The sequence below is a fragment of the Cibotium barometz genome, chromosome 13 (assembly GCF_041138505.1).
Source record: "Cibotium barometz isolate CiBa-2024 chromosome 13, ASM4113850v1, whole genome shotgun sequence".
NCBI lineage: Eukaryota > Viridiplantae > Streptophyta > Polypodiopsida > Cyatheales > Cibotiaceae > Cibotium > Cibotium barometz.
The window spans coordinates 4,092,619-4,106,281 of record NC_141058.1 but is presented as its reverse complement, the minus strand read 5'-3'; the positions used below and the strand labels follow the sequence as shown (position 1 = coordinate 4,106,281).

Sequence of the window (13,663 nt, the reverse complement as noted above, 5' to 3'; positions counted from 1 at the left end):
ATCCACATCTACATTCACATTCACATACATCCACATCTACATGTTTACCTCCATTTTCACATCCTCATTTATACATCCACATCCCATATCCACATTCATACATACACATCCATACATCCACATCTACATCCACATACATACATACATCCACATCCACATTCACATTCACATACATCCACATCCACATTCACATTCACATCTATACATCCACATCTACATCCACATTCACATACATCCACATCCACATTCCCATTCACATCTATACATCCACATCCATTCACATCTATACATCCACATCTACATCCACATTCACATCTATGCATATATATCTTCATGCATATATCCATTTTCACGTTCATACATCCACACTCCCATCTCCACATCCACACATCCACATACATACATCCATTTCCACATTCCCATTCATATAACCCCATATGCCTTCACATCTAATCTTTTACATCACATCCATTCTTGCCCTATCACAACCCATATACATCTTATCCTATCACATACACTTCTTACCTCATCCCATACACATCTTATCACATCTTAATTCATCTTATCACCTCTTATCACCTCTTATACACCTCTTATCACATCCTATCACATCTTAATTCATCTTATCACCTCTTATACACCTCTTATCACATCCTATCACATCTCATATCTATTTATAGAATACAAGAGAATTCTTATATTTGATATAAGATTTCTTTACACATTTACTTATCCATAAATTCTATTTAAGGAGATTAATACTTCCGAAGTAAAATCAATCTTTTATGCATCTTCCTATGCATAAATTCATTTTAAATGAAAATGACACTTTTGAATTAAAATTCAATCTTTTATGCATCTTCCTATGCATAAATTCAATTTAGATGAGAATGACACTTTTTGAATTAAAAATCAATTTTTTTATGCATCTTCTTATGCATAAATTCAATTTAGTAAGAATTACACTTTTAGAATAAAAGAATTTCTCTTATGCATCTAAGTTATGCATAAAATCCATTTATGAGGAAAATCACACTTTTAGTATAAAAAGAATGTCTTTTATGCATACCTCTATGCATGAAATCCAATATGATAAAAGTAACACCCTTACAATAAAATAATCAACTTTTTATGCATACCTCTATGCATGAAAATAAAAATAATAAAAATAACACTTTTGATATAAAAATTTATCCATTATGCATACTTCTATGCATGAAAATAAAAATAATAAAAGTAACACTTTTGATATAAAAATTTAAGCATTATGCATACTTCTATGCATGAAATAAAAATGGTAAAAATAACACTTTTGATATAAAAACTTATCCTTTATGCATGATTAAAATTCAATTTCTCCATGATTATAATGAAATTCTTTCAATTAATCTAGGATGATAATTCCTAGAATATGGTAGGAAGTCCTCTTTTTATGCTTTGAATGAAATTATTTTATGCATAATTTTTATAAAAATTTTGCCATAGCTCCGCTGCTATGACTGATAAATCTCAATTTTTCTAAGGGATAAAGCTTATCATTAAGGAAAATAATTAAAATGATCTCTAATTGGATCATTAAACTATAATGGATTGAATCATCAATATGCATAAACTAAAAGTATAGAAAAAAGCCATTAATTTGGCCTCAAGCATAGCTTAATCTTGGGTTAAGGAAAAGCTTTATGAAAAGCTTGATTTGGATTGAGAATGGGTCATGAGTATGACCATTTCTTGAGTGAGAGAGAGAAATTACATAAAAACCATTAAAATTTAAACTTAAATGAAAATTAACTTCAATAGCATTTATTAAATTATGTAACTCTTCACTACTATTCACCAATTAACTTTAATAGCATTTAAAAAAAACATACCAATTAAGCTTCTCAAGCTTGAGAGGGGTTGAGAAGAGAGAAACATTGAGAAATTATAGAAAAGATCAATATTCACTAATTACCTTCCAAATTTCTTGATTCTTTGTTCACGGTAGAGGCCCCCAACCAATCAATTGGTTAAGTATGTTGATGGAGCCACTAATGGGGATTGAAGAAAGAGGGAAGCTCCAAAAACTAGTGAATTATTAAATGAATTCACAGTTCTTGGCTTAGGTGGAGTAGAGTAACGATGCATAAACACTATATATTTTTCAACAAGGGAGAGGCTTCTATTTATAGGAAAAATTGAGCTCCTAACCAAACAAACTGATTCTAGAATTTTCCAAATCAGTTTGGTCAATTTTTGACCATTTTTAGGTCAGTTAAGCTAACTTTTTGGAACTAGACTTAAATGAGGAGAGAGGAGAGATGAAATATCTCAATTTTTATGAGTTTAAAACTCATTCAAGCATGTGAAATATGCACCTCCTTTAAAGAACTCCCTTTCCTTACATATGTCATATTTTTAATATTGCTCATAGTTTTTTACTAATAAACCTTGTACATTTTCAACTCTTCATCTTATGTGAAATATGCACCTCCTTTAAAGAACTCCCCTTCCTTACATATGTCATACTTTTAATATTGCTCATAATTTTTTTACTAATAAACCTTGTACATTTTCAACTCTTCATCTTATGTGAAATATGCACCTCCTTTAAAGAACTCCCCTTCCTTACATATGTCATACTTTTAATATTGCTCATAATTTTTTTACTAATAAACCTTGTACATTTTCAACTCTTCATCTTATGTGAAATATGCACCTCCTTTAAAGAACTCCTCTTCCTTACATATGTCATACTTTTAATATTGCTCATAATTTTTTACTAATAAACCTTGTACATTTTCAACTCTTCACCTCATGTGAGCATTTACTCATTTTTGGGTATTTTCTTTTTACAAGTTGGATTTATCTCCTCCCTACACATGGATTGATGCTATTGGTCCATAGGAACCTTAATTGGACCATAGTCTAAAGATTTCTGAAAATCTAGACCCTTAGGCTAAGGTTCTTTATAGCTATTTTCAATTAATTCCAATTGCACATTGGAAAATTCTTTTTGAATTTCTGTTTCAGGGGAACTCATCTGAATTAGAAGAGATATTTTTCTATCCAAAAATATTCAAAATCTGAATATTCTCTCTCTAGAATATTTTTCTCTCTCTAGGCTAAAACAGATAGAAACAAGGTCTTTATATTTCTGAAGAGGGATTGATTAACAGGGAAAGATACTAGACATCAAAAAGGGGGTGGGGGAGGAATCTTACAGGAACAAACTTGAACCTCAATGCAAATATTGCAGATTGGTTTGTCTAAGGACTTAAGCGGGACATCCATGCAATAGTTGACACAAAGCAGACACAAAAATTGAAGAGGAGTTCAAGGAAATGGTTGAGCTGGCCAAAATGGCAAAAAAAAAGAAGTCAAGAAAGAAGACAAAAGAGAAAGCCTAGGAAAAGTGTCATAATTGAGGAGGATGATTCAAGCGACACCTCATAGGACACTCCAGCGGTAGTAAAGAAAAGGAAGGACAAAAAGAAGAAAATCGCGAGGGCACAAATAAGCCCCGGAGAACTTGTGTTGTAGGTGAAGTAGCTGATGCAAGAGATGAAAAAGGGAAAAAGCTCAGAATTTTGCAAAATGTGTTCTGCTCTTAATGCAAACAAGAAGGCCACCTCAAGGAGGAATACACAGTGCCACCAATGTGTACCATTTGTAACATGTACAATCATAGTACATGGAACTGCAGGTATAACTTGAAAAATAGAGCTCCCATGGTGAGGAACAGTATGGAAGGACCGGAAAGAAGACCCCCAAGTATGGGAATGTATGGGAGAAAAGGCCACGAAAATTACTCAAGAAGAAGAAGCCAAGGACATGCCAGTGGTTCTACAACCTTCACATGCTACTATTGTCAACAACCTGGGCACACCAAGGCAGAATGTGCCATAAAGAAAAAACATGATCAAGAAAGACAGGCGGAATTAATGGAACTCAAGGAAAATCCACCAAGTGTCAACATGATGCATGCAGATGACATACAGATGGAGGTTCAAGACATCTTGGTAGGCACAAGGGCAAAAGCAAATGAATCTGGTGTAGTTTTGGGACTCACCCAAAGCCCGCAAGAAGGCAACTATGGACTGAGAACAATAGGAGAAGGTGAGGATCCAAACCACTAAGGAAATAGAAAGAAGGCAAGGCAACAACAAGTAGAAGGAGGGTGGAATCTTCGGAAGAGATTGAATGGGCCCAAAATCTGGAGCAAGAGGAAGATATTCAAGAGATCCGTGATTAGGTGCAGAAGAAAAAAGAGAACCAAAAGAAAAATGCCGCGAAAGTAAGCCTGGACAGACTACAAGAGGTGAATCTAGGAGATGAAAAAGAAGAAAAACCTATGAAGATTAGTCTGGAACTAGAAGAAGAATTCAAGCAAGAGTTGGTGTCCTTACTGAAATAATACCAAGATGTCTTTGCTTGGTAGTACGAGGACATGGAGGGCATTGACCCTAAATTCTTCCAGCACAACATCAATTTAAGAGAAGGAGCCATATCAATCAGACAACAAAGGTACAGAATGAACCCCAACTATGCCAAACAAGACAAAGAAGAAATTGATAGACTACTAAGAGTAGATTTCATTGTGCCAATAGAAAAAGATGCTTGGATATCCCCAATTTTTGTAGTTCCCAAAAAGAACGTGAAGATCAGAATCTGTGTGGACTACCGCAAGCTAAATGCCACAAACTATCTCGAATCCCTTTCCACTCCCGTTCACGGACTCTTTACTGGATGAGGTAGCTGGAAAGGAAATATACTCATTTTTGGATGGATTTAGTTGGTACAACTAGGTAAAAATGGTGCCAGAAGATAGGGATAAAACAACCTTCATCACTGAGTGGGTTGTCTTCATGGTGAGACTGTCATGATGTTTGGCTTAAAAAATGCACCTGCTACTACAAAGAATGGTGCGAGAGATCTTCTATATTACCTGACAGACGCTGTGAACAAGTTACGACATTACCTCTTGGGAAACAAGTTTGTTTTCCACCATGTGGACCATCAAGCCCTGATTTATTTGGTGAACAAAGCCTTTCTAGTGGGGAAGATGGCAAGGTGGATGCTTCTATTGCAAGAGTTTGAGTTCACCATCCAACACAGCAAAGAAAATACGGTGGTGGACTTTTTGTCCAGACTGGATTGTGGAGAACCTGCTGGAGCTGGAGTGGATGACCAACTCCCAGATACCAACCTATTCATAGTAGTAGCTACAGAAGTGGGAGATATGATGTAGTATCTAGAGGATGGAACTTTCCTAGAAGGTTACATTGCTGACAGAAAGAAAAGGATTGCCTTAAGGAATAGGAGCTTCACTATGATTGCAAGGCAGCTCTACAAAAGAGGCATAGACCAAATCCTACGCAGGTGTGTCCCAGACCATGAGCGAAATAGGAGCTTCACTATGATTGCAAGGCAGCTCTACAAAAGAGGCATAGACCAAATCCTACGCAGGTGTGTCCCAGACCATGAGCAACAAGCAGTATTAAGAGAAGCACATTGTGGCATTCCTAGAGGACACATGGCCGAAGAAATCACACCTGAAAAATTTTGCAAGCAGGCCTATGGTGGCTAACGGTCATCAATAGTGAAGAAAAGCAACATGATGTCTATGAGCGGATGGGTCAACCCGGTGATTCTGATAGATTGCCCATCTCACCCATACTGCTACTATTTCCATTTATGAAGTGGGGATTGGATTTTATTGGACCAATCAAGCCTCCCACAAAAGGTAGTAATCAAGCCGTAATACATCATTGTGGCACTGATTATTTCACCAAATGGCCGAAAGATGAAGCTGTGAAGAGCAATTCCGCAAAAGAGGTGGTGAAGTTCCTCTTCAAGGACATTATTGCTAGGCATGGATTGCCGGTGGAAATAGTCAGTGACTAGGGCACCCATTTCATGAACAAGGTGATGAAAGGGTTGATGGAAAAGTACCTAATCAATTACAAGAAGTCCTCAACCTATTACCCATAGTGCAATGGCTAGGAAGAATCTACCAACAAGGTTCTAACCAAAATCATGAAGAAGATTATAAATGCCAACAAGGATGATTGGGACCAGAAGCTAGATGCAGCCCTACGGGCATTCCACACATCTTACAAAGTCTCAACAGGGCAAACACCATTCAAACTAGTCTATGGGGGCTAGAGGCAGTAGTGCCCATGGAATTTGTAGTACCCAGTTTGAGAGTGGCAATCTAAGAAAAGCTACCAATGGAAGAATCCTTGGAGCACATAATACAACAGCTCGTAGCCTTAGAAGAAGAAAGACAGCTTAGCTCTATACAGGAGGGCGGAGATAGTGCAGGAGAAGAAAATCTTGGACTAATAGGCATCTCAAGAACATAATTTTCAAGCAAGGAGACCTTGTATTGGTCTACAACTCCAAGTTGGGATCGCACCTCGAAAAATTAAAAATTTGGTGGATAGGACCTTTCATGGTGAAAAACCCAGTCAGTCAAAATGCCTTCAAATAAGAGAGCCCCAATCCTTTTCCCAAAATAGTGAACGGCTTCGGGATGAGGAAATACATGGCCTAACCGGTGGAAGTTACACTAGAAGAAGAAAAACCAGAGGACAAGGAGCTAGTCCGGAGCATCCGCTATGGCATGATCTCAATAGAGGACAATGATGCGAAAAATTCAAAAAGCGACAGAGCTGCATAATAATTCCACAGGGGTGGCTAGTCCACAGAAGAACGCAATTCCACAACAAATCAAGACCAAGACAACAAAGAAGAAAGTGACCAAATGTACGCTAGTCAGATCCATGTCAGCAATGTGAATTGCCACGATGTCAGCATAAGTAACCGCATGAAAGACAACTGTCACAACGACATTAAAATTCCACATGCAATGGTAAGACGTGGAGGCAGCGACCGAGAAAACTTTAATGCCTTTACACCAAGACGGCGGTTGGAAAAAAGAGCGGCCACATGGGCCAAGGAAAAACAACCCATGGTGGTGCATGCACACCTACGGGCCATCGCACAAGCCGCCAGGTTTGTGGATCCCGAGTTCGAAGAATCCCACATGGAGCGACCACACCGTGAAGCTGGAGGATCCTCAAAACCCACTAGAGTGACCTTTAGCTCTTTTGAAGATGACATGGATGATGAAGAAGAGTGGCAAAAAATCACCCCGAAGGCCAACAAGAAAAGAAAGCTCAGAGTAGATGAAGAGCTGCTGCCTGACCCAAACGAAGTAAAGAAGCAAAGAGTAGAAGAAGAAAGAAAAAGACAACTAGAAGAGAGACAAAAACAGGAAGCCACCGCAGAAACAAAAAAGAAAAAAAAGCTGGAAGAAGAGAAAAGGAAAAAGGAGGAAGAAGAAAAGAGAAGGAAGGAGGAGGAAGAGAGAAAGAGGAAAGAGGAAAAAGGAAAGAAGAGGAACATCATAAAAAGAGAGAAGAAGAAGCTCAAAAGGGGGGCATTCACAAGAAGAAGGCATGAAGATTTGCAGGGAATCTCAAGGAGTTGGTGGAGACATCAAAGAACATATTGTCACTCTTGTAAAAGTGTGAGACCACCCGTCCATCTCATTTTCAACTTGGGGAGGCAAGCAAGGAGCATAGGGAGGTGGACCGCACGGCTCGCCTAGAGGGCTTAGAATGTGAAAAGAGCAATATGTGGGGCTCTTGCTCACATTGCTAACTCCGTGGGTGCAATGTGGGTAGATAGTGTTCTTTCTCACATTTTACCTCACAACAACTTGTTGCCCTTGTTTTTAAGCTATGTAATGCCATGACTTTGAGGAAATGAAGTTGGGTTGCCTATGGTTTATCTCTCTCACTGTCTCTCTCTCTCCCTCTATCTCTCTCTCTTGTTATCAAGCTATGTAATATCATGTCTTTGAAGAAATGTTTTCAAGATTGTAATACGATCTCTTGTTATCAAGCTCTCTCTCTCTCTCTCTCTCTCTCTCTCTCTCTCTCTCTCTCTAGCATTTCAACATTGTCACTCATACTAGAGCACGTTTTCCTTCTTTGAATAAGTCTTTCTATCTCCCCCCCCTCTCTCTCACTGTCTCTCTCTCCCTCTATCTCTCTCTCTTGTCATGTCTTTGAGGAAATGTTATCAAGAGGGTAATATGATCTCTTGTTCTCAAGCTATGTAATGTCATCTCTCTCTCTCTCTCTCTCTCTCTCTCTCTCTCTCTAGCGTTTAAACATTGTCACTCATAAAGAGCACATTTTTCTCCATTGAATAACCTTCTCTCTCTCCATGTCTTTGAGGAAATGAAGTGTTAATGTCTGTCACACACTCTCTCTCTCTCTCTTTGAAAAAATGAAGTGTTAAGGTGCTTTGATATTGCACAAATATATATATATATATATATATATATATATATAGAGAGAGAGAGAGAGAGAGAGAGAGAGAGAGAGAGAGAGAGAGAGAGAATCATAGTCAATGAAAACTTCATTCAAACAACCTACAAGATTGGTGACAACATTTATTGATACAACAAAGGTGGCATACCAACTCAATTCTTTATATAAGACCTGCCTTCAATTCTTTACAAAGGTGGCAAGAGTTGCAGAGAACTCTAATGTCATTGCAACTCCTCGGCATGAAGTCATGGTCCTCATTGTTGATGTGTTGTGAGTCATCTTATATTATATTGTTGAACTCCTCCTCAATGGCTTGCATGGTGAGAAGCTACTCTTGGACTGCCAGGATAGCGGCCATGCATGCATTAGCGATAGCACCACAAAGAGGTTGTGGGAGTGACATGAGCAAAAGATGATGGAAAAAATAGATACATGCAAGTTTACATTGAAAGAAGGGGTCTTTTTAAGTGCACAAAAGGAGGGAAATTTTTTATTTTCTGGAGGGAAAATTTTTGACTTTAGAAAGGAGGGGGATCGAGAGGCCCCTGAGTGTGGGGGCGCGGGCTTTTTGGCGCTCCAAATTCCAGACTGTTGCTCGCCATTCACCGTTATTACAGCTGAATGGCAACCTGGGCACTGGCGGCTTGTGCATTATGGGGAACGTGCGCAGCGATGGAGGGTCCGGAGGGTCCCTCTATACTAGAGATCGTGCCTTGAGACCAAGGTTCGGGAAAAAAATAGGTTCGGCTTAACCTAGAACTTGTTCAATTTCTTAAAAAACCTTCTCAAATTGAAGAAAGAAGGAAAAACACCCCCTCAAAAATTTCAATATTTAGTTATATTTAGATTTCAATAGAGAGAAAAAGCTAGTTCAAAATTACAATTTCCTTTTAAATTCATGATGATTGATGTAAGGCTTAGTAAAAATAATCTCTAACGAGACACACTTTTCCAACACTTGTTGGTAGTTTGCTAACAAATCAATCATCACACGGAGGCTGACTGAGGGACAACACGTGTTTGCTAACAAATCAATCATCACACGGAGGCTCCGACTTAGGGGCTGTCTCTCTCTCTCTCTACAGTTTCTCAAATTGAGGAAAGAAGGAAAAACAACCCCTCAAAAATTTCAATATTTAGTTATATTTATATTTCAATAAAAAGAGAAAGCTAATTCAAAATTACAATTTCCTTTTCAATTTATGATGATTGATGTAACGCTAACTAAAAATGATCTCTAACGAGACACTTTTCGAACAAGTGGTGGTAGTTTGCCAACAAATCAATCATCACACGGAGTCACCGACTAATCATCACACGCAGGGGTTCTCTCTGCACTTTCTCTCTCGCAATGTGCACGCTGCACATGACCCACACAGTGACACACTGCACCATGACACACACAGTGACAACACACAAAGAGAATCAATTTGAGCCGCATAGTCATCGTGGAGCTGCGGAGCATTTATATATGATATTGCTCGGCTCTCTAGACTCTCAGGCATATAATTAACCCCTCTCTCAGAGTCTCTCTCTCTCTCTCTCTCTCTCTCAGTCTCTCTCTCACACACACACAGGTGCAATACACACTCAGGAGAAAAACTACAGTGCCAATCAGAATAGCAGACCTGCAGTGATTCTATCATGGCTGATGGAATTTATTCTCTCTCTTCTCAGCAAATTGAAGCCATGAGTAAAAACCTGCATGACAAAGTCGCCCTTCCTTGTGCACATGCAGGAGGAGCGCTCCAAGGATTCAACAATATTGATAGCGCGAGCGCTGCAGCTCAAGAGCTGCATGTAGTGATGGTGCCATATCCTCTGCAGGGCCACATCAACCCCATGATGCAGTTCGCCAAGGTGCTCCTCGCCAAGCAGGGCGTGAGGGTCACCTTCATCAACAACAAGCACAACCACGACCGCATCCAACACACGCGTTCGACATCATCGACGCCAGGCTCACCATCCCCAAACATCATGCAAGCACATCCTCCCCAAGACAGTAAACTTCACTTCTTATGGGTAGACAATGGCTTGGCGCCCGATTTCGACTACACTGACCTCATCCCAAGGATTTACGAGTTCCACCTCGCAACTCACAACATGAAGGATCCCTTGAAGCAGCTCTTACAAAGCTTGAACCAGAAAAGCCCACCTGTTTCTTGTGTTGTGTTCGGGTCGTTTTGCCCTTGGGTGCACACTGTCGCAGCGGAGCTCGGGATTCCGAGTATATTCTTTTGGACCCAGTCTACTTCTGTAGGCTCCATGTACTACCATGCACCTCTGCTTGCTGCCAATGGCTTCTTCCCTTGCAACAAGAAAGCTTCTCCAGGTACAATATGACCCTTAAGGCTTACATTTTACATTTTTGCAAAGACGAGCAAGCGTTGGAGTAATGTAATTAGCTCATTTCATTGTGGATGATATCCTGAGATGAAGGGACACCGTAGCAGTCATGTGCATGCCAAGAAATCATAGCAGTCATGTGCATATAATGCCTACTACAGCATAAATATCATTTTACCCTAATGCTTAATTGTAATTAGCTACAAGTGACCCCCTGTGGTACCAAATGAGATATGAACATCCATTCCCTTCTTGCTAAAAGAATTAGAAGGGTGGCCAGTACCAAGGCGGTTCTGGTACTAAAGAGTCTTCACGAGAAGGGTGTATATAGTATCATGTATGGACCTATCATTTTCTGGAATGTTCCATAGTAATGGAGCTCATGTGCCATAGTGCCCCAGGAGACACCTGCATACCCTCATTTTGGTTTCGAATCAGGAATCTGAAAATGCAATCAAATCTTAATAATTGTCTTCATAATGAATTGCCTCCTTAATATTATAACTTGCTAGGTGCAAATTGCCTGGGCTGTAGGTATATTTCGGGGTGCCTGTGTACGTGGCACCCCGTGGGCCCGATCACCCGGTCAATGGCCGGTGACGGGCCCATTTGTAGACATATGTCCATAAGGTGTTATCGACATGTGTTTATGTCACAAGTGTGCGCGTGGTGTAGTGGATAGGAGCTTCGCCTCCCTTGGCAGCAGAGACCTGGGTTCGAATCACAGCAAACGCACCGACGTGTGTTCATAACTCTTTTGCACGGCTGTCTGTACCACTGTCTGTACTGAGGCATGCTGGGGCCCGCGGGGTGCCACGTACACAGGCACCCCGAAATCTACCTAGAACCAATTGCCTAGACCTTTGACTAGCACCTCAAAGAGGCCACCTTAGGTGTTGACATGCTTTTATTCAAAGATGTGGATGGATATATCTATGCCATGTGATTCCTCAACCGTACGTAAGACTAGTGCAAATACGCTTTCATACTTTCAATGATACAAAGAATGCATAGGGGACATGTTTTGAACATGCATGTATGCTCACGAATAATTATAGAAAATGAATGCAATCCCAGCTCTTCAGCATACAGGTGCATACTTGCCTGAAGCTTTTGTATGATTGACAAGAGAATGTCCTTAATGCATTTACAAGGGCATGTGCACTGGTCCCTCAACTTTCACACTGTTGTCAAGAGTTTAAGCTTTATGATGTTACTGTCTTACAGGATGCAATGAAGATGAAGTTAAGCCCCAAAAAGCTAATGACAAAGTGTCTTGTATTCCTGGTGTGCCCCCTCTTCATCCTTCAAGTTTCCCCACTCTACTTTATAGTGACAGCATCTCCAATCCCTACGTCGCATCTATCAAGGAGCAGTTCGGCATCCTCCGAAACTGTGCAGGAGTTATTGTGAACTCTTTTGAAGAGCTTGAGAAGGATGCATACCAGGCATTGCAAGCAGAGCTCCCCTTTCCAGTCTCACTTGTAGGCCCATTGATCCCTGCAGCATTTTTGGAAGGGGGTGACAAGAACGACACCAGCGTTGGAGCCAGCTTGCTGCAGGAGAAGAATGACTGCATCCAGTGGCTAGATAGCCAAAAGAATCAATCTGTATTGTACGTCTCTTTTGGGAGCCTGTTCAACCCTTCTGCTGAGGATCTAGAAGGCATTGCCTATGGGATTAAAGCGAGTAAGCAGCCATTTTTGTGGGTCATAAGGTCTAGATCATCTCTTCACAATGTAGCTGACATTTTGCCAGAGAGTTTCATGGAAGATACAAAGGAGTATGGGCTGATCGTCCCATGGGCTCCTCAAATGCAAGTGCTCTCGCACCCATCGGTAGGCGCATTCCTTACACATTGTGGATGGAATTCAACATTAGAGAGCGTGAGCATGGGGATGCCTATGATCCCTTTTGCTTTCAGCTCAGACCAGCCCACAAATTGTGCATATGTGTGTGATGTCTGGAAGATTGGGATGGCACTCAAAAGGCAAGATGATGGCAAGGTAAAGAGCACGGATGTAGTGAGGGTGGTAAGAACTGTATTAAAAGAACAGGAGGGTAAGGAGATGAGAAAGAGAGCTGGCGAGCTTAGAGAAGCCGCGAGGCGGGCAGTGCAACCTCAAGGGGCTTCTAACATTCACTTGGAAAAGCTCATTGAAGCCCTGAGAAATCAGAGTGTGAAGATTGCTTTGACATGATTGCTCTCATTGAGATTAAAAGCAGGTCAATATTCAAGCAGTTTAGTTTGTGCACAAGTCCAAAATAGGTGTGATATGTGCTCGTATTAATATTCAACATTGAGGAATTCTTCCCTGTCAGAAGCTCTACTTGATTCACTTTGGCAAAACAATAAGAAATCTCATGACATCTCACCCTCATTCTAAACATTTGTAAGCCTTCCTACTTCAATATTTAGCTAGTTTTAAGTCAAGTGACAATTAAACTAAGTGACAAGTATGACATTCAATGTGCTTTGTAAGACTTAGTATGGCAGCATAACCTTAGTTGTGAGTCACTGTACTAATAATTATATCCGAGACTTTAACATGAATGTGTGTGTCAATTTATCTTTGAAATTGTCATTGAAACAATGAGCTAAGGTGTTCTTTTGCTTGAGATGTTCAGGCTTTTATAAGCTCACTTCAAGATGTTCTTGTACAAGACCTACACCTAGGGTAGTTTCATTCCAGCAATATGTTTGATGCCTAAATTTGCAAATATTTTAAGTGAACCGAAATGAAACATGAAACCAGTAATGCAACATACAAATGGACTGTATACAAAGCACTCATGCAGTGTGTGGAAAATGTGTCTCAGCTTATCCTTGGGTCTATTCAAAAATTCCAGAGAGTAGAGAGAAGATTCACTTGAGAGAGAGAGAGAGAGCTGGTTGAGTGCTAGGGTTAGGGATTTTCTTTGTTAAGATTCCCCTAAGCAAACTGGTTCTCCCTAGAACCCCAAAAGATGTAGCACTCCCTGGCCCAAGG

At 40.1% G+C, this 13,663-nt stretch overlaps 1 protein-coding gene across 1 annotated transcript; it reads left to right on the top strand.

The window, feature by feature from the left end:
• Window positions 1-9,688: 9,688 nt before the first annotated feature.
• Window positions 9,689-13,227, top strand: LOC147632288 (7-deoxyloganetin glucosyltransferase-like). The gene is made up of 2 exons (XM_086807097.1): window positions 9,689-10,659; window positions 11,901-13,227. Exons 1-2 carry the CDS (start codon window positions 9,972-9,974, stop codon window positions 12,872-12,874), a joined length of 1,662 nt encoding a protein of 553 aa, XP_086663223.1. The 5' UTR covers window positions 9,689-9,971; the 3' UTR covers window positions 12,875-13,227.
• Window positions 13,228-13,663: the final 436 nt, after the last annotated feature.